Source organism: Stegodyphus dumicola, chromosome X1, assembly GCF_044657685.1.
Source record: "Stegodyphus dumicola isolate Sdum_Otavi_A_Nest chromosome X1, ASM4465768v1".
NCBI lineage: Eukaryota > Metazoa > Arthropoda > Arachnida > Araneae > Eresidae > Stegodyphus > Stegodyphus dumicola.
This window is the reverse complement of record NC_140780.1, coordinates 168570500-168595398: the sequence shown is the minus strand read 5'-3', so window position 1 is coordinate 168595398 and position 24899 is coordinate 168570500. Positions and strand designations below refer to the sequence as shown.

General features: G+C 29.6%; 1 protein-coding gene across 2 annotated transcripts in view; it reads right to left on the bottom strand.

The window, feature by feature from the left end:
* Ptp99A (Protein tyrosine phosphatase 99A) overlaps positions 1–24899 on the bottom strand; it is a 391659-nt gene that overhangs the window by 6018 nt on the left and 360742 nt on the right. For both annotated transcript variants that reach the window (XM_085807688.1, XM_085807689.1), the window contains 3 exons: positions 16243–16371; positions 14294–14565; positions 4799–4934 (listed from right to left, as the gene is read on the bottom strand). In XM_085807688.1, the coding sequence (XP_085663814.1) occupies positions 4799–4934; positions 14294–14565; positions 16243–16371 (537 nt within the window). The remainder of the gene's footprint in view (positions 1–4798; positions 4935–14293; positions 14566–16242; positions 16372–24899) is intronic.

Sequence of the window (24899 nt, the reverse complement as noted above, 5' to 3'; positions counted from 1 at the left end):
ATATGAAGCAGTTTCGCCTTCAGGACCGGCTCAGATGCACATCATCTTCCATCCCTTCCACAACCCACTGTGACCAGTGAATGATGTCACAAACGCGAATCAAATTGGCGGATTTCTAACGTTTACTTACATCTTTTTTGACATTGTTTACTACTGCTATAAAATGCCAATGGAGTTTAATTCTTTAATTAATTAAAATACAATTCAATTTAAATGCAAATTTATATACAAGACCAAATGACTAAAAGAAGAAAAGCTGAGCTGTTTTAAATAAAATGTTTTGTGGCTGTTAAAATTTCAAACTTTGCTTTTTGAAAAAATGAATAAACCGACAAATTAATATTATTTACATTAAGTATAAACGTTTTAATATTGATTATCAACATTTTAGAAAATATATTATAATTAATTCATGCATTAAAATTGTTTTGAACCTGTTTAACAAAGATTTTAAATGAAAGCTTGTAATTTATGTTTATATTAACCAACTGAATAGTACTAGGTTTTATTTTATATATATATGTAATAATAAAATTCCATAGTCAAGAATACACTTAAAATTCTAACTCTATGTTCTTTTCATTTTTAATGGCAACATTCTCTTATTTGAAAGTATGTGGAATTAAATCCACAGCCCCGTAGTCAAGTTGTTTTTCCCGCCTTTTCTACACATACAGTTATAGAATGTTCTGGAAATATTTAAAGCGAACTGGATTGGCTGACGTCATTTCTTTGAAGCTCCGCCTTTCCAGAGGCTATAAAAGGACTCGCAAAAGAATATCGGGGGCTTTTTCTTAAATGTCACGATGCAGTAAACTTCTAACAAAATGTTATTAGTAGTTCTTTTTTATTTACTCCGGATATCTGATTTTGCAACTGCTATTTCTCCTGAATAATAATAAATGGATCCTGTTTTTTTTAAACTTATCGTCTGATAATTTAAGCTACGACAAAAGCTGGTACATCACATTATATATATATATATGTATTGAAATTCAGTAATAACATTTTAAAGAAATTTGAAATGATTTAATGACGATTTAGGCCGTTTATATTTTTTAAAGTGCTTTTTCTCAGTTTGCATTTTTTCAATAAATCTTTTTAGTTAATGTCCTTAAACTTATACAGATATGGCCTAAATTATTTAATATTTTTGTCGCTTATTCAAAATATATACTTTATAGAAACACTGATGGGTTTTGCAAAATACTGAGAAGAAAATTTATTTGAAGTGAAAATGTGATTGAGATCATTTGTTTCAAAGTTTTTGCATAAAAATGTGTTTTTTTTTTCCCTCAGAAACTAATTCATTAATTACAAAATCAATCCTTTAAGTTATTAAAAACTTTCTAATAAATACAGTAAGAAAATATGGGAGAAAACCATTGAAAATTTTAGGAGAAGAACGACATTTTAACTGTTAAACTTTTCTTCCAAAAATTTAAAATTGAAAAAAAAAAAAAAAAAAAAAAATACTGGCAAAAATTTTTTTCTCAGCTTAAAATTATTTTGTCTTACAAAACCATTTAATAACATTCATAAAAGTAGATCAAAGTTTTTAAATCAAAAAATCATTCAAAGGTACCAGTCCTGTCGTTGAGATGAAGTCAATATGTGCGTTTTTAGTTTTAATTTGAACGGTATTTCTAGAATATCCACCATCAGATAACCTTGTCCATACTTGTTTACAAATTTCCGTATTTCGTACGGTTCCATGTAATTCTTTTGGAGGATATCGCATCCTCAGATATCTACCAATGCAATTGTTTCGCTGCCAGTGCAGCGAGCACTCAGTTGCAAGTCATCCACTTTCTTAAAATTAAGCAAACCGCACAGTGCAGTACAGGAAATCTCCCCATTTGCCCTGCTCCCGAGAGGTTCTACCTCCAATTCAGAGAAGCAGTTAATGCTTGTCGCCGTGTGAATGGGACACTTTGGAAGAGCCAGTTTTTGCTACCGGTTGAATCTGCTCTTGTGAACAAGGCTTTACTGGTTTATGTTTTTCAGCATATTATTTTCCTCTGTATTCCACCATCCTACTGATGTTATTAGAACTATCAAATTAATATACAGTACTAAGTCCAAAATCCGGACTCGTCGGGACTTCAGCAATTCCAGATTCGGGATTTTTCTGGATATTAGATCATCAGTTTAAATCTAGTACCGATGGCATGTAAAAATTATAAAATTAAAAACATGAAATAACGATTTATGAAATAATGAAGTATTTATGATCTAAAGGGTATCAAAATTTACAAAAAAAGCTTAATATTTATTTGTTTACCTTATTAAACATTTCTTTCAATGTAAGTTGTTTAAGTTGCCTAGTTTTTTGTGCTAATACTTTATCTTTAATTCTTTAGACAAGACATAGTCTCTTTAATTACATTGTAGAAGTCCTGTAACTGCTGTTTCGAGAATTCCGGCTAACTTGTCAATCGAAATTTTCTCAATTTCAGTAACTTCTCTGTCACTTTCTTCACTATCAGTAGCGGTATTTTCTGGATCTAGAACATACTACAGATTTCGCCATTCATTAATTTGATTGACGACTGAGAAGCATTGTCATCACAATGAAAAACTTCTTTTATATCATCTTTATTTATTACCACACTTCTTTACAAAATTCGTTAATTGGAAAATTTCACCTTTGTTTTGCGATATAAGAAAAACCTTTAAAATTAGTAATCCTTCACTATATACATTTGGCTATGCATCATGAGCTTGGCGACTAACGACAAGTTGTTCCGTTAAATTTTATCTTGCTTCTATCGCACACTGAGACAATTAAGCCTGAATTGTATTAGTTTAGTTATTTATTATACTTATGTCTATCTCTTGCACATGCTTAAGGTTTATCAGACATCTGAATAAATAACTTCCCACATATACTTAAGCCTTATTGAGTGCCGGCACTAGATATCTTACCGCCTGATCCTGAATTCCTAAATTCTGTGACCTGGGTAATAAATTCTGTGACTCGGTACGGCCATACAAACTCTCGTGCTCGTTCTGGGTTTATGTGAATAACAAATCAGTTATTCTTAATTCAAATAGCCTTAAATGTAATCTCTGGGTTTATGAGTATCATTAACAAAATCTATTTTCAGCATATGGAAAGAAATGTTTGGTAAATTTTTCCTCGTTAACATTTTTTAGCGCATTTAACTTAAATCTGTAATTATCGCCGAGCATAATGTTAACATAAAAGGTTATCATACTCCTTTATTAGTCAATTACTAACATAAAAAAATTGTTTAGGCATCGCTACATGAGTCGTTACTCAAGTTGTCATGTTTTGATAAACATGCGGTGATGAAAGGAAAGTATAATAAATAACGATTCACTAGGTTGGTGACAGATCAACGATGTATCTATGGGGAGTGTTTCAGTTTGAGATGTGTGTCAAGCAGATACGCAGCAACAGAGCCAAAATACCAATCATACAAATTTATTCTAAAATAATTGTTTCTTCAATAACAAGGTATTTTATTTAGTGTCAAAGTGAAATTAAGAATTGGGACTCATACGAATGTGTAAAGCCTATCAGAAAAACATTGTTGGTGGTTTTGAGGTCTAGATTTTAGATCATTCCTGATAATGGACGTCCTAATTTTAGACTTTGTACTGTATTTATATTTTTTTGCTTAGAATCAATCATACAGTAATTGTTAAAAAAAAAGATTATGCAGCACATACTAGTACAGATATTAGGCATACCCAAATACTGATCAAACCCACTACTGTCTAGTATCATGTATTGGCTATAATACTGTTTTACTAACATAGTAGCAACAATGTCGTACATGACAACAAAAATATTTGAATATTTCAGATATTCATTTGTTCAAGTATATAAATATTTTATATTATATTCTCTTCATGATTCATGTTTATGGACAGTATGCTTTTTTTTAAGAACTAATAATTCTGGTTGGATGACTGAAATTTCACATATGTAGAAGTTTTAAATGTTGAACAATTCCATTTTTGAAATGTCAGCTTTATAAACATAATATACAAGTTATGCAACATTCTTAGGAGAACAAATCCTATAACTGAAATGATTTTAAGATAGCCTATCTGGGACTAATGCTTACAGCATCAAATGAGTTGAAAGAGAGACTTGTAAAAATCATAATTTTTCTTTTTCTCAGCAAACTGTATAAATGATACTTTGATAATTAACATTTTTGTACTTTTAAGAGTTTTTTTCCCTTTCTTTTTCTGTTTCTGTTTTTAGTTCTTCACCATCCTTTTAACATGCAATTTACAAATACAAATGTACATAAATACCAGATTAGATCATCACTGAATAGTAGACATCATTTACTTGCTATTCATTTACACAGTTATTTATAACATGTTCAAAATCTATCTATGTGTTACTTGAATTTTCAATGACAGAGGTTCATAGCAGTGAAAAGAAAACTTTACTGCCCTGAATATGTAGCCATGTGAATGAGCTTTAATAAATATTTACTATTTAACAATGAGAAAACAATGTATTTCCTTAATGTAAACACCTAGAAAAACGTGCTTTTAAATACTTTTAGTAAAGAAAACATTACAGCTGTAGAAACTGATAGCATGAAAATAAGAACAAAATAAAAAGATTTGTTCAACAATAAAATTCCACATTAAAGAAATTCAAACTAGGAAATTGGAATATAGCAGAAAATTATTCTGAAATAAAATCAGTACAGAACTTTGAAATTGTAAATAATAAAAACATAAGACTACTGAAGTTTTGCTAATACAAATTTAATATAAATAGTTTTACAGTGTTCAACGATACCTGAGTTTTCCAAATTCCTGGCCTCCTCATGTGATACAATTTAGCATGCAAGTATACATCAACACATTTTTCATATTCAAGTTGTTTGTTCAATGTTGTAAGACAACAGAAAGCAGCAGCTTCTGTTCCACCATACCTAATGAAAATTTTTTAAAATTAATATGTAATTATTTATACTAACAAAAATGTTATGTTCCTTCAAGCATCCAACAGATTAATACTAACACCCCCAAAATATCAGAAAAAGGTTCAAATGGATTCATATAGGAAATTCTCAACTAAATACACCTTAATACATAAATTTCAACACCTCTTGAAAGCATTCATATTGTATTTTCAAAGTTAACTTCAAAACCAAAATAAATAAATTATAAATCACTTTAACACTCTCAGCGTTACGACCAGAAAATTCTGTACAGAAGGTTGCCTTCCACATTCATTATACATGAAAATTTCTGCTAGCTTTTAATGTATCCGATTTCAGTTTGGATGTATATTTGAAGAAAAGGAATCAAGGTACAAAATGAGAGAGTCATTTTTTAATTAAAATCAAGAAAATATCACTTATTCGTGACATTTTGAGGAACTTTGAAATTTCAGGGCTAAACCCGTAATGCTCAGAGGGTTAAAGATAAATACAGAATTTAGAGTATTTTCTTTTAAAATAACAGCATTATTTGAAAAGTTAAGAAACACAGAACTGTTTCAGAAAATGCAGAATTTAGCAATAAAAAATCAAAATAGCTTATTCAATCCACAATAGCCCTTTCCAATATCTAAATTCTGCTTATAAAAGAATAATTAATACTTGCTTTAAAGTTTCTGACTCACAGAAATTTGTGTTGCAACTTAAACTTTCTTTTAAGAAATGTTGCTTGCAAACAAAGTAATTATGTAATGTGATGCATGATGAAGGAATAGCTTGTCATCAAACTGGGCTGAAATCTGGGCATCACAATTTAACAGTTAGTTGAATTAATAAAACTTTTTCAGTTTAACAAGAAATTTAGAAAATCCACAATAAAAGGAAAGGCTATGGAAACATACGCTACAAAATGGATCAAAGTCTCATACGTTTTCTTTAAGATCATTTGATGGTTGTAAAAGACAATAGCATAAATGGCAGATAAATTGTTCAGTTAACATTTCCAGGTTAACTGTAAATCACTGACTAAATAAAAAAAAAAAAAAAAAAAAAAGGATTTAAGAGGTCATAACTAGCTGAAGAAATCTTTCATTAATGAAAAACAGAAGCTTAAGCTATTACAATGATAACAGTATAATTTAAGATAGATTTATATTAATGGCATAATTATCTGGAGTGATTCTTGATACCCAATAAAGACACCAAATATTTGCATGATATCATCATAAAGAAATATTTAAATCACATAGTGCAACAACAAAAACAAAGCATCATCCTACAGCAGTTATGGTCAAAGAATCTAAGAAGATTTAATTAAAGCTGTAATTTCATACTGTATCACCATCATCTAATTTCAATGAATAACCTTGACAAACTAATATGCTCAAGCAATGTACATAAGCAATTAGAAACAAAGTTTTTAAAATTCATTCATTACTATAAAACTTACTTATAATTTTACTTTACTTCTTAATTAAACAAATTATCTGTAATTTATATTGGCTTCAGAGTTTCTTTCCATTTTCTCATGCAAATGCAAATTTACAATAATGCTGGTATTTCAAATCTTAAATATCTTTACAATTCTCTATACGATTATCCTTAAATTTATATATTATTTATTAATGTCAGTACTTAATTTTTATCACGTGGCTAGATCAGGAATTTCCAAAGAGGTTGGTATTGACATCCTGCGGTTGATGAAATTTTACAAGGGGTCAGTGATGATTAAGGGTTTGATAGCTGAATATGCACAATTGATCGGCATTATGAACATCCCACTGATTAAACAAAAAATTCAATACTGCGAAATTGATAATTGTTTATTGATATAAAGCTATTAATACAAGACCAAAAACATTCAAGCATTATTTAATATATTTAAAAAATCATTAATACTTTTTAAAATATCCACATTTTTCATGCAAAAAAGGACAATATAACAAAATAAAGCACAGGAAAATAATAAAACACAACCAAAAAATACAAAGAATGCAAAAGTTGCTCCGAGAGTATATTGTTATATTCTAACCACCCCCAAAATTTAGAAGATTGTAACGTTCTCTTTTAAGGCAATAAAAAATACCAGCACGGCTCATAAGAACTGCTGAACAGCAATATACTTTACCTTGATACTATGAAGCAAGAAATGTTAATTGCAGCACAAGTCTTATTCAAAATGCATATGTACGCTAAGATTTGAATTTTAAAGTCATCCTAGATAAATATCCCAAAATAAGTTTTTACCAAACATTTTTTTGTTATTGTTTCTCTCTTCTTAAATAGTAAAGGCATACTTTAGTGAAGCCAATAATTTATAGTAGTAAATAGAAAGAGATGAAATATTTTTACACAAGGTAACTTAATTCTCAAGTTAAATTTTATACCAAATATTAAAAAAAAATTGTTACATCACATCAAGTGCAGCCATAATCTTAATTAAAATCGAACATCACTGCAACTAGAATTTACAGTTTTGTTTCTGGAAACTTTGTATTTGTAGATTTAAAAAAATTATATAAAACTATTAAAACAAATCTAATCAACCCTTTTTTTTTTTCAAAACTCCTGCTCACATTTTTAGTCTAATTATTATCTTAAGGTTACTTATATGCAATTATTTGTATTATGATTATGTTGTATGCTGTATATTACACAGAAATATGGAAATGGATTAATAAAGACTATTCTTTTATAAGGATATAAGGTATTTTGCCCGCTTTCCTTTGTGGTGTAGTGGTTCTACATGCTGGGCCGGTATTCCAGAGGTCCAGGGTTCGATTCCCGGCAAAAGCATTGCTAATTTTTCATCTCTCCGGCTTTTTTAATTAACCTAATGTCTCTACAGTGGTGCCCAAACTAAAAGGCTTGTGGATGATGATTCCACACCCAGGATTTGGTGATTGGGTCCCTCACAAGCCCAGTTGCCCTTTAAAAAGGGGAGTGAGTATATAAGGTTTTTATCCCGCTTTCCTAGCATGCCTTCGTGGTGTAGTGGTTCTGCATGCTGGGCCGGTATTCCAGAGGTCCATGGCTCGATTCCCGGCGAAGTTGTTGCTAACTTTTCATCTCTCCAGCTTTTCTAATTAACCTAATGTCTCTACAAGGAAAAATACATTTATGCAAGAAAAAGGCCAAGTATTATACAACTAGATGCACAAAATATTATGCTTTCTTTAGTTGCACCAAGCTCACTTTAGTTGGGAACATCGAAGTCTGCAAATGACAACCAAAGATGATATATATATATTACATACATATATATGTATGTGTGTGTATATATATACATACACCGAAGACCCATTACATTATGATCACCCTTCATCTATAAAAATGGGCTTACCCAGGAACAAAACCACTGCGCATGCACGGTTGATGTTGTAGTATATAAAGCGGCTATGAATTGTCTTTCCAAACAAAGTGCAATTAACGTCATAATGGGAAAACAGCTGGTTTATCATACTTCAATAAAGGTGAAATCGTTGTGGCTTGGCGGCTGGTAGCATCAATATCAGAAATGGTGCATTTACTGGGCTGTTCACGAACAGTTTTTGTGAACACACATCTAAGGCGCATTAATTCCAGAGGAGAGCAGATACACATTGTTTGCTGTGACCAAATAGCTACAGCAGCTGAAATCACCACCAGCTAAGATAGTGGCGACACAGACGGGCAGCGTACATTGCTGCATATGAGCCTACGCAGCCAGAAGCTGAAGCATGTCCCTGCACTGATTACACATCATCGCCAGCTGCATCTGCAATGGGCCAAGAAACATCGGAACTGGACATTAGAAAAATGGAAGAAAGTTGCATGGTCCGACGAATCACATTTTCTGGTCCATCACATCAACGGGCGTGTGCCAATAACCAATTTCCAAACAAAACCCTGGCTCCCAGATGCACAGTTAGATGGTGGTAAGCTGGTGGTGGTGGGTATTATGGTGTGGACCAGCAGTCGTCAACCCTTAGAACTTCACGGACTACTACATATATAATTTTATACTTGACGGACCACTAATATGAATTATTTATTAAAAAACTCCCCTTAAAATCAGACCTGAAAACAATGTATTAATATGCAAAAACAATATTCAACTTTCCAATACATGTAATTCTAATTTTCATTTGTTAATATAATTTTTGAAACATTTAGTGTTCAGCAGCATGCCTTTATGGAAATTCAGGCTGCGCCCCTGATTATGAGTAACAATTAAAACACTATTAACATCTCACTGATAAACATATTTCGTTCACACCGAAAAATTATATTAAAAGCACAAACATCTTACTTTCTTGTAGAGAAAGCTTCACATTTCCATATCACTGAAAAGAAACTTCACAATAAACAAGAACAAACCAGCAAAGCCATATCAATAAACTGAAAGTGTTAGGCCACCAATTTTTAATTATTGTGAACATAATAATCATTGCTTATTCTGCAATGGTGCCATCGATCAACAGTTAGACAAAACAAAAACGGAAACTTCCAGTGATGCAATTGTAAACAAGAATGCAGATGGTTCTTATAAAAATCCATCAAGTTGCCTATTGACACCGAGAAAAACTGTGTTATTAACGACTACAATAGCAAATGTTTGTAATGCAAAAGAAAAGAGAATTCCAGTTTGTGCTTTTATTCATAACAGCAGCATATCCATGGATGCCAGCTCTCACTTTCAAATGTTGCTAGACACACCTACAAAAATAGCTAAAAGTCACTAAATTCAGAAGGAATTTTGCTAAAAGTAGTAGCAAAATTTTTAAAAAAAAGTATAATCCATATTCCATTGTAGGTTTTGTTACACGTCATTTTTTAAACTGAATCTTCATAAAAATAAATTCATCATAAATAATGTCCTAATTTTTCTGTGGACCATCAAAAAGATTTCATGGACCACCAGTGGTTGGTGTGGACAATGTTTTCATGGAGCACATTAGGACCCATAATCCACATAGAACAATCTCTGATGCCTGTGCGCTACGTAAACATCATTGCAGACCCGGTTCATCCATCCCACTGTATTAATGAATTTAAAAAATTAGGTCATCATTTTGAACAGCCTTGTTTATCACATGACAAACATGGATGGTAAAACAGTAATGTGGTTTTCAAAATAAGGTTGGTACTTTCAGTCAAAGCATTTCTCAGCAGCAATGGAGGCGAGTTTGACAAAGACAAATTGTGCGCAATTTTGCAATATGAAGGAATAACTCAAAGACTAACAGTAGCTTATACTGCCCAGCAAATGGCTCCAGTGAATGAGATATGCGTACACTAACTGAAATAGCAAGAGATTTTAAGTATTCAAATTTTGAAACTCATAGTGAAAGCTAACTAGTTGACACTGCCACACATGTACTAAAGAGACCTGGCAAATCATCAGTAGAAGGCTTCTTCCTGTTGAGCTATGGATTAAAAAGAAATCCCAAATAAAACAACTATGCATAATAGGATCTGTTTGTCATGCTCATACTCCTAAGCAAAGAAAAAAATGGATTATAAAGCTACAAAGGCTTATTTAATTGGGTATGAATAACAAAGATGAAAGATACTGTCTATGTATCGAAGATGGCAATAGTGTGATCTGTTCATGTGATGTTATATTAAAATAGGAACTTGCAAATTTTGAAGACAGGGTGCAGTTGCCTGTTCAATATCAAGACAGACTAATTCCTGGCTCTGAGAATCAAGAATATTCAGAATAAGATGAGTCAGAAAAGTTTCCTTAGTGAAGAAGATAATTCAGAAAAAGAACACAACGAAGAAATATCTCAAAACAGATCAAAAGATGATTTTGAAGACCAAAAATATGAAGATATTAATTTGCAAAATAATGAACAATAAAGATACCTAAGAAATAGACCATCAAAAAGAAAAGCCTAAGCATTTTGAAGATTATATAATAATAGACAGCTTTTGTATTTATAGATTGTATAATAATAGATAGCATAGGTAAAATTTTTATCACTGATTCGGAACAGCCCGGTTCTTATGAAGAAGTAAACAACTATAAACAAAGTGTACATTGGAAAGAAGCTATGGATTCTGAAATAACATCACTGATGAAAAATGAAACAGACTTTAGAAAAATTACCAAATTATGCTAAAGCTATATCATGCAAGTGGGTTTATAGAATCAAAAAGAATCCTGATGGATCTATTGATAAATTCAAGCTTAGTGTCATTACCAAAGGGTTTACTCAGCATTATAAAGTTGATTACAATCAAACATTTAGTATAGTAACAGAGTTAGGAACTGTTAATTCAATTCTCAATATTGCAGCCAAAGAGAAAATGCATCTTTATCAGTTTGGTGTCTGTTTAGAATTCTTATATGGAACACTTATATGGAATCCATATACATGCAGCAACCAGAAGGATACAGTGATGGCTCTGACAAAGTCTGTGAGTGGAAGCACAGTTTATATTGATGAAAACAAGCATCATGCTGTTAGAAGAAATATTTAAGAGACTTGTATCACAGCTTGGCATCAAGACAACTGAAGCAGATCCATGCTTATATATAAGAAACAAAAATTGCAAGAAGTTAATCGTATACTTATATGTAGATGATGGTTTGGTAGCAACAACATAAAAAACCTAAAAAATTTCCCAGAGGATTGAAGTGGAGATTCAGAATCAACACTAAGCTAAAAAAAAAAAAAAAAAAAAAAAAAAAAAAAAAAAAAAAAAAGAAATTTGGAATGGAAGATTGCAAACCAGTGGTCAACTTCTATCCTGAAGGAAAGCTTAACTGAAAAGAAAGAGGAAGATAGCCACACACAGAAAATTTCCCTTATAGAGAAGCGTACTAGCTTCAATGTATCTTATGTTAGGTACGAAACCAGATTTAGCTTACTGTGTTCGCATTCTTTCACCTCACCTTGAAAGCAGGGATGTGGAGTCGGAGTAGGGTAGATTTTGGGGTAAAAGGAGTTGGAGCTGGAGTCGCTAAAAACAGGTCGACTCCGACTCCAGTTTTTGTTGGACAGTTTTAATTTGAAATGAAAGGAAAATGAATTGAAAAAAATTAATGACAAGCTGAGTTATTATTTTTATTTATCGACTATATACATTAATAAAAAGTTATTTTCTATTTTATTGACATATTAATAAATATAAGGGAGGAAGATGGATATGATATTTGCCATTAGTGATTAAACTGATTCATTTAGTTATAAATTTCACTGGTAAATTTAGGTAAGCAGCAATAGCAGCAAGAACTCTCAAATTTGATGCCATTTTAAAGAAGTGAGCAGAAAAAAGAGCAATTATTGATCAAGAAATGCGATAAGGAAGTACATATTTGGTGATAAAGAGGTTGTTAGAATTAAGAACTTTTTAGAAGATGTAGATAACCCTTATGTTTCACTAACAGAAAACTAGAATGTGGAATTATCTTGCAGAATTGGAAACTCTTCTTTCTACACCGCATAAGCCACAAGAAAGCTGCAATCTGAAGAATCTGACAGGAGGCGAGAATGGAAGAATGTGATATTTGTTCTTTCTGAAATGGAGGGTTTATTGCAGAAGGAATCATTTCTTCAATCAAGAAAAGAGAAACTAGTTTGCTAGACAATGAGATCTTGCTGGGTTCAATATATGTAGATCCGAAACACTGAATATTCTTGGATGACGAACAAATTAAAAGGCACAAAAAGCCATCTATGAACTTTTATTAAGAATGAAATTACTCTCAGAACAATTAGAGAATTCGAATCAGGACAGTCAAACTGCAGACATTGCATTTGAGTCTCTATCATCCTCTTCTAGTGATGAATTAGATTTTGAGAAATATTTTGGATAATATTGAAAAGGCTAAGGCAAAGCGAATGAAAATAAAGAACCAAGAGCCTTTAGATATAAAAATGAAAAATACAAACACGATTTCTACATGGCCTTTGAAGAAATAGAAAAATATGATTGCGCTTGCAAAACACCTCTTTTAGAACTTATAAAAATCTATCCTGAAAAGATAAAAGAAGTAGCCCTAAAAGTAACATCTCTTCCTCCCACTCAAATTAGTGTAGAAAGACACTTCTCAGCTCTGAAGTTTATCTAATTGGATCTATGGCCCTCTAACAAAGAAGAGCTTGCCTAAGCTATACTGTTTCTTAGAAATAACTAATGACAGTTTTTCAATTTCATAATAAATCCTAATTAATATAAATAATTTGCTATGCCACCTTTTTTTTTTCAGTAGCATCTATTACTTCTTTTATATTAAAAAATAAGCTGTAACCAATGCATATTATTTACATATATACACGAGGGAGTCGTGTTATTACATATATACACGAGGGAGTCGGAGTCAGAGTCTTCAAAATTCCAGGAGTTGGAGTCGGTCATTTTCTCTACCAACTCCACAGCTCTGCTTGAAAGTCCACTGAAAAACGATTGAATCAAAGTGAAATGTGTATTCAGACACATAGCAGATTCTCTTACTAAAAATGTTATGTAAGAAAATAAATACAAACCAGGAGTACTAGAGGACTTTAGTGGCACAGATTTCAAAATATGTCAAGACATAGGAGTGGAGCTATATCATAATTTAGCCAAAAATAAATAGCCTGCAGAAACTTCGACAACTGAAGCAAAGATAATTGCAGCTAGTTAATGGTCAGAGAAGTAATTCAATTAAAGCAATTATTTAGTGATGTTACCAAGTTACTGTTGATTATTTGTAATAAGATGGAACTCTTGTGATTTTCTCTTCTAATTTATCATTATTACTGCTCCTTTTTTATTGACAAGGGGAAGTGTTAAATTATATTAAAAAAAGAAAGTGAACAATAATAATATATAATGTATTTAATAAGTGGCGGCAACAGTGAGTATTGCTATCATTAGGAGATTACATTTCATTATGCTGTAGTTCCAACAGATATAGTTCTACTTTAGTTAGTTATTCGAAATAAAACTTTCCATTTTTGCTCTGCTATTTGCTCTCTGCTTTAGCTCTAAAAACACTTTTTTTTAGACACAATCAGCATGGTATTTGCTTCAGATACTTAAACTGATTTAACTTATTTTATTTCTTTGGTGACTTTTGGAATAATGTAGCAGATCATAAAAACTAACAACTGAAGGAATGGTCTGAAGAATCTACCCTTATGAATATTAAGAATTCGTAGGAATATTTATTTCCCCCACATTCATGGCATTAATTTGGTAAAACCATGAATCCATTTGATAATAATGTCATTACTGTCTTACACAGTACTGACTCTTTATGAAATATTCTAAACATTAATACATCAAAAACATACAAAAAAAATTAAAACATAATTGCTTAACCAAAAAATATTAAACTTAATCAATATGTATGAGATAACAGCAATATTTACCTGTCAACAACAATAATAGGATCATTTTGGTACTCCAAATGCCATTTTTGGACAACTTGTACCAAGTCAAAAACACTGCTTGGAGGATTACAACTTTCAGGCCATCCTGGGCATTCAATGATCCTACATGTCATTTCATACTCATCCTGAGTAGCTTGCATTATAAAATCTCTAGTTACAAAAACATCTTGGGAAGATTCTTCAACCATTTTTAGCTTGAAGCTACCATCATCCATTTCTTCCCCCTTTTTGGGCCAAAAACATGGATTTTCCTAAAAATAAATCAAAATAAAAACCTCTGCAGGGAAACAAATGTAAAATTAGTGAAGCAGTTTAGACTAAAATACATTTCTCTATAAATATTATAACTGGCATACAGCTGCATTAAAATCTAGCATTATATGCAAATGGTAAATTAACTTATGGCTTAACTTAAAAGCAAAATATGTGAAATTTATATTACAGCTGCATAGTCTTTTAGAATTTTTCCATGTCCGGAAACTGAAAAAATCTACAATGTCCTTGCCAGGATTCGAAATCCGGATCTACCGACTGCACCTTGAGCATGCTTCCAGTTACACCACGAAGGCATACAGAAAGGAGGCAGAAAATATCTTAATACTTCCCCTTTTAAAGGGTTGCTGGGGACTAATTCTCAAATCCTAGTGATGATGAATTATCATCCACCATCTTTGAGTTTGAGTGCTACTAGTAAAGACTTTTTTGAAAGCAAAGAAATTGAAGAAATCCGCAACTGTCTTTGCTGGGATTCAAATTTTGGACCTCCCAAATATGCATCAAATGTACTTCCAGTTACACAATGAAGGCATAAGGAAAGGAGGGAGAAAATACCTAATATAGTAAAAGATTCAGAACATAATTCAAGCAAAATATAATACATAATAAACAAAAATTTATACTTCATGGGAATTCAAACAGATTTACTTACAGAAATCTAAATTCTAATATTGGATATTAACATGAGATCATTTTAATTAGATATGACATTACAATTAAATATCTTATTAAAATACACAAGGCATATTCAAGAAGTAAGTTCCACTTAGCTTTAAAGGAAAATCAGAATGAGATTACAAAAAGAAATAATTATTATGTCTTCCATTTTTCACCCTAATCTACACCATTAACTCAGCCATACATCATAATGTGACAATTTTTTGCATCCCCTTATCAGAGAAACATACTCTTTCCATTTAGCAAAAGACACACTTAATTTCTGCTTCTTCCTCCTTAAATTTTTATTTGGCAAGGAACATTTTCAAATGCAGAAAAATGATTACAATCAGCTGAAGCCAAGAAATCGTAAGAAGGTTGATCCATTTATTTTCAGTCAAATGATTGAATGATGTCTTGAGTTTGACCAGTCATGAGTAGCTGAGTATTCTCATGAACCAGTATGACACCCTAAACATAAATTGCACATCTTATTTTGAATTGCTCAATGAATATGTTTTAAGTTTCACCTCTAGGTTTACTTTTGTTCCTTCAAACCAAAAATTCCATAAGCAAAGTTCCATGTTGGTTCTGAGACATTACATAATGCTGGTTGAAATCATTTTATAGAAGAAACTAAAATAAAATGCTCAAAAGAACAGATGGCAGATTATATTTTGCATTTGGCAGGCTTATTCATTCCCTTCAAATATTTGTTTTAGATAGACATCGAAATATGTTTGAATTAAAAAAAAAACCTCAAGAGTTGTACAGAAATTATTGAATAAAATGCTATTTACAGCAGGTTTTTTTTTTTTTTTTTTTTTTTTTTTTGTGTGTGTGTGTGTGTGTGTGTAAAAAGCGTTGCCAAGTGGAAATTTATGTCTGAATACGTGCATAATTTATCAATACTCAAACTAGCCACTGATTTATAAAAACTAATTTTTAGTACTCTACAATTAAGCTATTAATACTACTATGCTAAATACACTTACTTTATCATCAACTGAAGAAAGTACAACAATTATTTGTGAATTGTGATCAAACACCATTTGCCAAAAGTCAGCAACTGTGCTAGGCAGTGGATGCTGAGTTATTATAAATTCTCTTAGCTTATGAAAACCCTGTAAAAAAAGATTGAGGTGAATAACAATCAAAATATTCAAACATATACTGGAAAATAAACTTATATAACTACAAAGATTATATGTGACGTTTTAAAAAAAATCATGACTTCCTTGAATGATTAGTGATAATCATTCAAGGAAGATTACAGTTTAAGAAATAAATCAGTAATGTTAAGTGGACTATGAAAATTCTTATCTTGTATAAATCTGAATTTTCATGTAGGTCCTTAAAAACCTAAAGGGGGAAAAATGTTTCTGTAGCCAAATTTAAGAGTTAAAATTTCAATTTATCATCCTCTAAATTTTTTGGATACAAACGATGTTAAAGACAGTTGAACATGTCAAGTTTTCAAATGCAAATTTATAAATGGAGTCTTTTTATATTACCGAAAAAAAGTATTATAAAGTAGAAGCATGGATTTTTAAAGTTACATTTGTATAAAAAGAACAAGTCAAAAATTCCTTCAAACAAGCCCTAAAAATTATATACTTACCTTTGTTTTTCAGTTAAAAGTCATACTTTTTCAAAGTTCTGCTTTTTTTTTTAATGTTATGGGCATTCCCCGAAAAAATAGATGGGTAAGACACTACTGAAATTTCTGTACAGACAGCCAAATAAAAATTTTAATTTTTCATACTTTTACTACAATGTGACCACAACTGTCAGCAGCATATGTCCCATACTATGGGACACCTGCATTTTTATTATTTTACCCATTTTAGTATAAAAACACAGAACAATTAATATTATTATCACAAAAACACATAAATTTTTCATGATTTGTAAAAATAGTGAATTTTTAGTATTTTCATCAAAACATTTTTAAGACAAAATTTTCATTAATTTTAATGAAATAAAATACTTAAAAGAAAAAAATATAAAAATAGTTAAAAAATCAAGTATTTTTAACATTTTTCCAAATTTAAGAAAAATGGAAATTAGACAAAACAAATTAAAATTTAAGAAAAACAATGATTTTTTCATTGTTCGTCAACCTTTAAAAAGAATGAAAATATATTAAAAAGTGAAAGAAATCCAGGGTGGGATATATCCCCCCTGAAAAATATTAAAAATTATTCTTTTATCATATATAATTCCAATTAAGACCCACACATATATGTGCCAATAGTTTAATATGAATTCTCTCACTGTGTCTTTTAATAAAATTTTCAGATAATTGTTTATATAATTCCGGGTTACACCAATCAACTTTATCTTCATGTTTATTTAAAGTTTTCAGTTAGACTTTGATATTTCATAATTTCATTCCAATCGACTACATCTTTTAATTCTTCGATAGTATTTTCTGATAATATTTGATATCTAGAAACTAATTTCATATTTAATTTTTCAAAATTTTGTAAAATAAAATTATTACTTAAAGTTTGATATTCTGATGCCATCCCAATTTACTTTATCTTCATTGTCTAAAATAAATTTTTCAGATAATTTTTTAGACCTAGATATAATATCCCATTTAGTTTAATTTTCATGCATAATCATAAACGGCGCAGATAGATTCTGATAAGCTGATATATTTTCTCAATCTGCTTTATCTCTATATTCACTAATAAATGGCTCTGGTAATTTTTGATATCAATTGCCAACTAACTGCATTTTCAAAATTTCTAATTAAATCTTCACTTAAAATTGAGTTTTTAGGAACTTCACCCAGTTAACATCTATTTATTGGGATGAAAAATCTTTAGATTTACGAATATATTTATATCCATATAATTGTTCTTCTTTTACATATTTTTCAACAGGAAAATATTTTAAAGTATTTATTAAATCTCACTCTCTTAGATAAACTTTTTCTTCAGTAACTGATTTAGCTTTCAGTAAATTTAATAATTGTTTATCAAATTTATAACAACGTCTGTATTCTTTTCTTTCTGAAATATTGTTACTTTCTCGATTGATTTCAAGAACTGCTGCACCTATACTTAAAGCTGTAAGAGGTATATATGCAAAAGCTGATAAACCTGATGCACTTAACACAAATATACCGATTGATAATAATATGTCTATCTTTTTAAATTTTTTATAACTTAATATGGCCATATCCATATTAAGTTTTAAAATCTTCTGAAAATAATAACTTTTAACCTTTTTAAATGTTATATTACCTTTGTCATCTAATTTATTTACAGTTAAAAGAAACACTTTATCTACATATCTTTTATTAACAGCATCCATATCATTAACAGGATTAGCTACATTTGTTATAATTTTATTATTCTCTTTTGTCATTAATGTTATTGCATTCTTTTCTAAATATCTTTTATTACATACATGTTTATCATTTAATGGATCTTTCACATTTCCGATCCGCTTATCTTTTGCATTAAAAACATCGTCTTTTTTTTTAATGTAAATAATTATCAATTTCTTTTCTAATACTTTGATCTAATGATTGTATTTTCTTGGCTGTTTCATTAACAAAATTCAAAAAACTCTTATGAATATTATATTTATTTAAATCAACTTATCTTACATTTGCCAAGGCACTCAAAACATATATATTTGTGCTAACATCCTGATCATATATAGGATTTTTACAATTTTTCAAAATTTTATAATCCATATCATAATTTCCATCATTAGTTAATTTAAAACATTCTCCAGGTGGACCAGTTTTTCTTTTATCATTAAAAGATAGATAAATAGCAATCATTTATTAGAGTTAAAAAAACTATTACTCTTCTATATTATCAATTAATATAACTTTTTGTTCTTTCATATTTAATTGTGTTTTATTTTTTTCAACAATAAAGTATATAGTTTTTAGCAATTACTTGTTTTAATTTATAATGAAAATTTAGTGTTAAGTTTCCTACAGTTATATAATTTTCATGATGGGATAGATCAAAAGCGATAATAGGATATAATTTACCATATGATAAATAATCCATCATACACCCTGTTTCTCTGTTTCTATTATTCATAATTTCTAGAAAAACTTCATACAGTTTATTCCATTCTTTATTAGAAAAATCCATGTTATATTTTTCAGATGGTAGGACTTTTGAATTTATCATAACCCAACACTCGGTCATACCTAAATGATCAAATACCATATTTTTTTAATAATTTTCATTTCCTTTCGCATATTGGGGAACAACATATAATGTTAAAACTTCCTTCGATGTAGTGTGTATAGGATATGATCCAAATTGTGCTTTTTTAATTACATTAGACTTAATCGATTCCAATGAATATCTATAGGCTGGTCGGCTAACAGTAATTGCTTACATAATATTTCTGCATTATTTTTAAACTTAACATGAGCTAAAATGAGAGATAAATCTTCAATTTCTATTTCATAATTAGGATTAGCAACATCCGTATATATCATATTTGCATTATTTTTTTCTCTATCAAATTCTATTTTTAATAGGAAACCTGTTATTGCTTTCCTGAAATATTTTAGAAAATCAAAAATTTGACCTAGTGATAGCCACATTGTAATGGATTAACTATTTTTTGTTATTTTCCATCTTTTATCAAATCCTTTGTTATAGTTTCCATTTTTTTCAGCTTTTAATTTACTAATTATTTCAGTGACGGTCATTTGGTCTGTTACGGATCCATCATCTTTAATGACATAATTTACTCGATTAGGATGATTACTCGTATCAAAACTACAAAACATATCAGTGGGTTGTGTTGTTGTATAATCATGTGTATATTCACCAAGTCTTATAACTTGTTGTATAATAGAAAAGTAAGCACTAGTATGTTCAATGGCTTTACCACCTATTGTCAGTTTTTTACCAGTAAATAAGCCTAATCCTCAATTTGCTGTAACATTATCATTACCTATAGAATTGTCATTATTCTTTAGAATTTAAAATTTTATTTGAATATAAGACTCTGAAAGTAATATTCTTGCTTCTTTATTTTGGATAAAAATTCATATTTACTAACTTGACTATATTCTGCATTTGCTTTTTCTAATACCATGAATTCTTTACTCTCTATATTATCATCATAATGATAAAAGTTTTTTTGTTAAGTCACGATAATTTTCCATTTATTAAGAATAAAACCTAGGTAATTTTTTAAATCCTGAGCCTTTTATTTTACATAATATTTTATCCAATTTCATGCAGTCTGATTTATTAATATCAGTTAATATAAAATTTTTAATTTTTTTACTTCTATATAATCGATATTCATTCATTTAATTAGAGATAAAAGATCTTGTTCAATTACCAAACTGTTAAATTCATTAGGATATCCTAACCATTTTACTAAATATTTATTTCCCTTCTTTTTTAATATTTTTTCCAAACTTGCAAACATCTTTTTTATTATATTTGACCATTTCATTTTCATAAAATATTCCTTCAATTTTTTCACCATTTAAGTCTTTTATTCTACAACTGTATACATATGGATGTATTTTTGATTTTATAACATCTGATATAATAAAAATCTCTTCTGTAAAAGTTGGACCTTTAGAAAAAAATTGTTTTAAATTTCGATATTCTGAAACGATTTCCTATTTTATATTTAAGTCTTCTAGGACTTTTGTGCAATGGATTAGCATATATTATAATAAACTTTTATTTCATTTTCAGGTTTACTGGCTTCGATAGGTGTCATTTTTACAGATCTATGATATGATTTGTTATAATTTTAAATTAATTTGGATAATATGTCCAAATATGTATTCATATTATTTGCGTGTAAATATTTTTAAATTTTTCGTCTGATGATTTTATTAAAATTTTCTGCTTGCCGACTTGATTTCTTTATTTTTGGTGGTAAACCATTTTATGTTATAACCTTTAAATAGTTTTAGAGTACCTTTTCCTGTAAATTCAGTACCCTTATCCGTCAAAATAAATTCTGGTATTCTTTCTTTAAAAACTTTTTTAAAACCTTCGACTACTTTTTTGGATGTTTTTCTTTTTATAGGAAAAACCCATGCATATTTATTAAATGCGTGGGTTTACTGTTAATAAATATTTGGTTCAATCATTATATTTACTATAATTTTTAACAAATAACAAATCAGCATCAAATTGATTATTACTATTTGAAACATAAACTCTTTTTCTTTTAAATGTATGAATAACAGGTTTGTGTCACGTATATTCATCTTGTCTATATAAAAATGCTTCAACATCTTTTTTAGAACATCTTGTTCTTTTTAATTCATCAATTCCACAGTAACTTTTTTCAGGATTATAATAGGTTGACTCAAGGATTTTTAAGTCCTTTTTCCTAAAAAAAACAATCTTTTTACTTTCACATTTTACGCAATTTCATTTTCCCATTAATCTTCCACTTTTAGAAGTCATTTCATGATAATTTTTATTATCTGTTTTCTCTTTACATGTAATACAATATATCTTAAGGTCTTCCAATCCCAATCCTAATTTCAATTTTGCTTAAATAATTGGTTTAATGACTCCTCTGGCTGTTCTTTCTCCAAATGTTGGATCAGGAATATTATCTACTAAAAATTCCCGATCCACTACATGTCTTTCATTTTTATCTTTTGTTTTACTATAAGCAAAATCATGTTTTTTTACATTCTTTATCAACTCTATTGATTCCAGGATCACCACATTCTTCTCTTTTTTTATATTTTGTATAAGGCCCTTAATACTGATAACCATGTAAATGCAATTCAGGAGGATTAAATTTATCTTCTATATATTCAAAAAGATCTCCTCCTCTAATACCACCTTTACCGTTTGTTTCTTTAAGAATATAAATATTTTTTTTTACATACCATTTATTATAAACAAAAATATATATATATACTTTTCTAGAACAAATTTTTCATTATAATTGCTTGGTTTTTACATAAATAACAATAATACTTTTTGAGGTGATTTACCTTTATTTCTCTCTTATATATTTCATACAAAATAATCCACATTTTGCAGATGTTGGTTTTTGTAAAAAAACTATCATTATGGCCAATATGTTTTTTTATTCGATTTAATAAGAAAAGTTTTAATATTTTTAGAAAAGTAATCTTTTTTTTAATCTTATATTGTTCTATATTTTATAAGGTATTTCTCCCACCTTCCCAGTGTGCCTTTGTGGTGTAGTGGTTCTGCACGCTGGGCCGGAATTTCAGAGGTCCGTGGTTTGATTCCCAGCAAAGGCGGTTGCTAATTTTTCATTTCTCCTGCTTCGAAAATCCTAATGCCTCTACAGTGGCGCTCGAACTAAAAGGGTGTGGATAATGACTCTCCACACCCAGGATTTGGCGATTGGGTCCCCTAAAAACCCCAATTGCCCTTTAAAAGAGGGAGTATATAAGGTATTTTTCCCGCCTTCCTAGCGTGCTTTCATGGTGTAGTGGTTCTGCACGCTGGGCCGGCGTTTCAGAGGTCTGTGGTTCGATTCCCGGCGAAGGCGTTTGCTCATTTTTCATCTCTCTGGCTTCCCAAAAAATACCTAATGCCTCTGCAATATATTCACTAAATGGATCCAAATATTCAATAAATTCATATTTTGGATCACTATAATAACAAACCCAATGCGTACCTGGACCTTTTGAAACATCCAAATTAATAACCCGATTTTTAAATTTTTTAATATTTTTTCAGGAAATGAATCTGGTGTATAAACCCCACTAAATCCTTTTTCATATTTTCATAAATTGTTTTACCTAATATTCATGCATTAGTTATCTCAATATTCCATTTTTTTTATTCACGCCATATCCATAATTATATTCAAAAGGCTGAAAAACTCCATGTCCTGAAATTTTATATAACACTTTTTTAGTTCCCCAAGCTACAATCCCACTTGCAGCTCCTACACCTAAAGATGTTAAAATAGGTATTAAGAATGGTAAAAAAACCACCAAAAACCTCAGGTTGTTCTTTCTTTAATTTATCCAAATTATTGAAAAATTGTAATAATCTTTCATTTTTTCCTAAAGCCGATTTTTTTATTTTTGTGTATGAAAGATTTCCAGATCCAAATTTAAATGTTTTTGAACATTTCAAGTAGATTAGGCATATTTATATATTTGATAAGTTCATTTAAAATCGGTCGTTTAATTTGTTTCAAAATACAAAATAATGATGAACCACCCTCTTTATATTTTTTACTTGATTTAAAAGTTGTGTTTTACTTAGAATAATTCTTTTACCATTATTACGTTGAATAATTTGCATTTTTGTTAAATATAAATCATAACTGAGAGTTCTAGTTTGATCAACCTGTAAAGCTATTTCTTCTCCTGCAGATTTCAATTTATTAATCTGTCCAACACTCAACTGTATTAATCTGTCCAACACTCAAATGTACTTTCTTTTTCATATAATTACTCATTTATTAGGATAAAAATTTATTAAAATATTGCTTTACATCTGTTTCATTCACAGTACAATTTTTTAATAACATAATTAACAATAAAACTATTTGATTGAATATTCTTTTAGGTATTTAAACGATAGGAGGAATTTTATCTGTTAAATCTGACAAAATATCTAAACTGTCTAAAACTTGCCCTGTCATCATCTTTTCTTTGGAAGTGACCCACTCAATTTGGCTCAATTTTTTTATATAAGCGTCCATCTGATTATAGTGATGTTTTCAAAGTTAGTTTTTATCTCTGTGTTTTTCTTTGATAAGCGGGTCTTTCAATTGGGCAATAGCTGACCCAGATGATCCTTTAACATAAGATTTTTCTCTTTTCATAGACTTTGCCCTATTTAATGCGTCTGAAACCTTTTCCTTATTTTCCTTCAAAAATTTGCTATGTAATCTAAAACGCAATTCATTAATAAGATTTTTATCAAAACCAGTATCAATTAAAGAATCTAATATATTATTTCCTTTAAGCATAGTTTATGTACATGTTGAAGATTTTTCTTGAAATAAAATTTCTAAAATCATATTCAATTTCAGGTCTTGACAATTTTAAGGGAGAAAAAGATATATTTTGTAAAATATCTTGAATAATTTTTTAAAACTTCTTTATTTGATTTCTCATATTTTTCTATCTCTTTAGAAACAGGTTTATGGAATTCTTGCAATACTTTTTGAACTCCTAATTTTTCCATACTTGCCAACCTATAACACTCAAAAATCAGGAGATTTTTCACAATGTTAAAAAGACTTTTTAAATGATGAAAATATAGTTTTTGATAATGAATTAACTTTAAATAGTAACTAATTCTTAAATGCAAACAACACAGACACATAAAAAACATTTTTATTACTTGCATCGTAAAAAAAAAAAAAAAAAAAAAAAAAAAAAAAAAAAAAAAAAAAAAAAAACACCACTTTAAATCAGTTTTTGTACAAATGTTATAAACAGTGGCAGATTTTGCTTTCTTTAAGAAAGAAACTTCATAATTTTGTTCCTAGCAATTGCCACATAGGCCTGCTTTCGCTTAATAAAAGTTTTTCTGATTTGTCATCACTAATATTAGATCTAAATTTAATCCTCATTTTCCAACAACACTGAAAATCCTTTCACACTCTGCATTACTATGGGAAACTGTCAAGATGGCCAACATAATTCTAGACAGTTCACTAT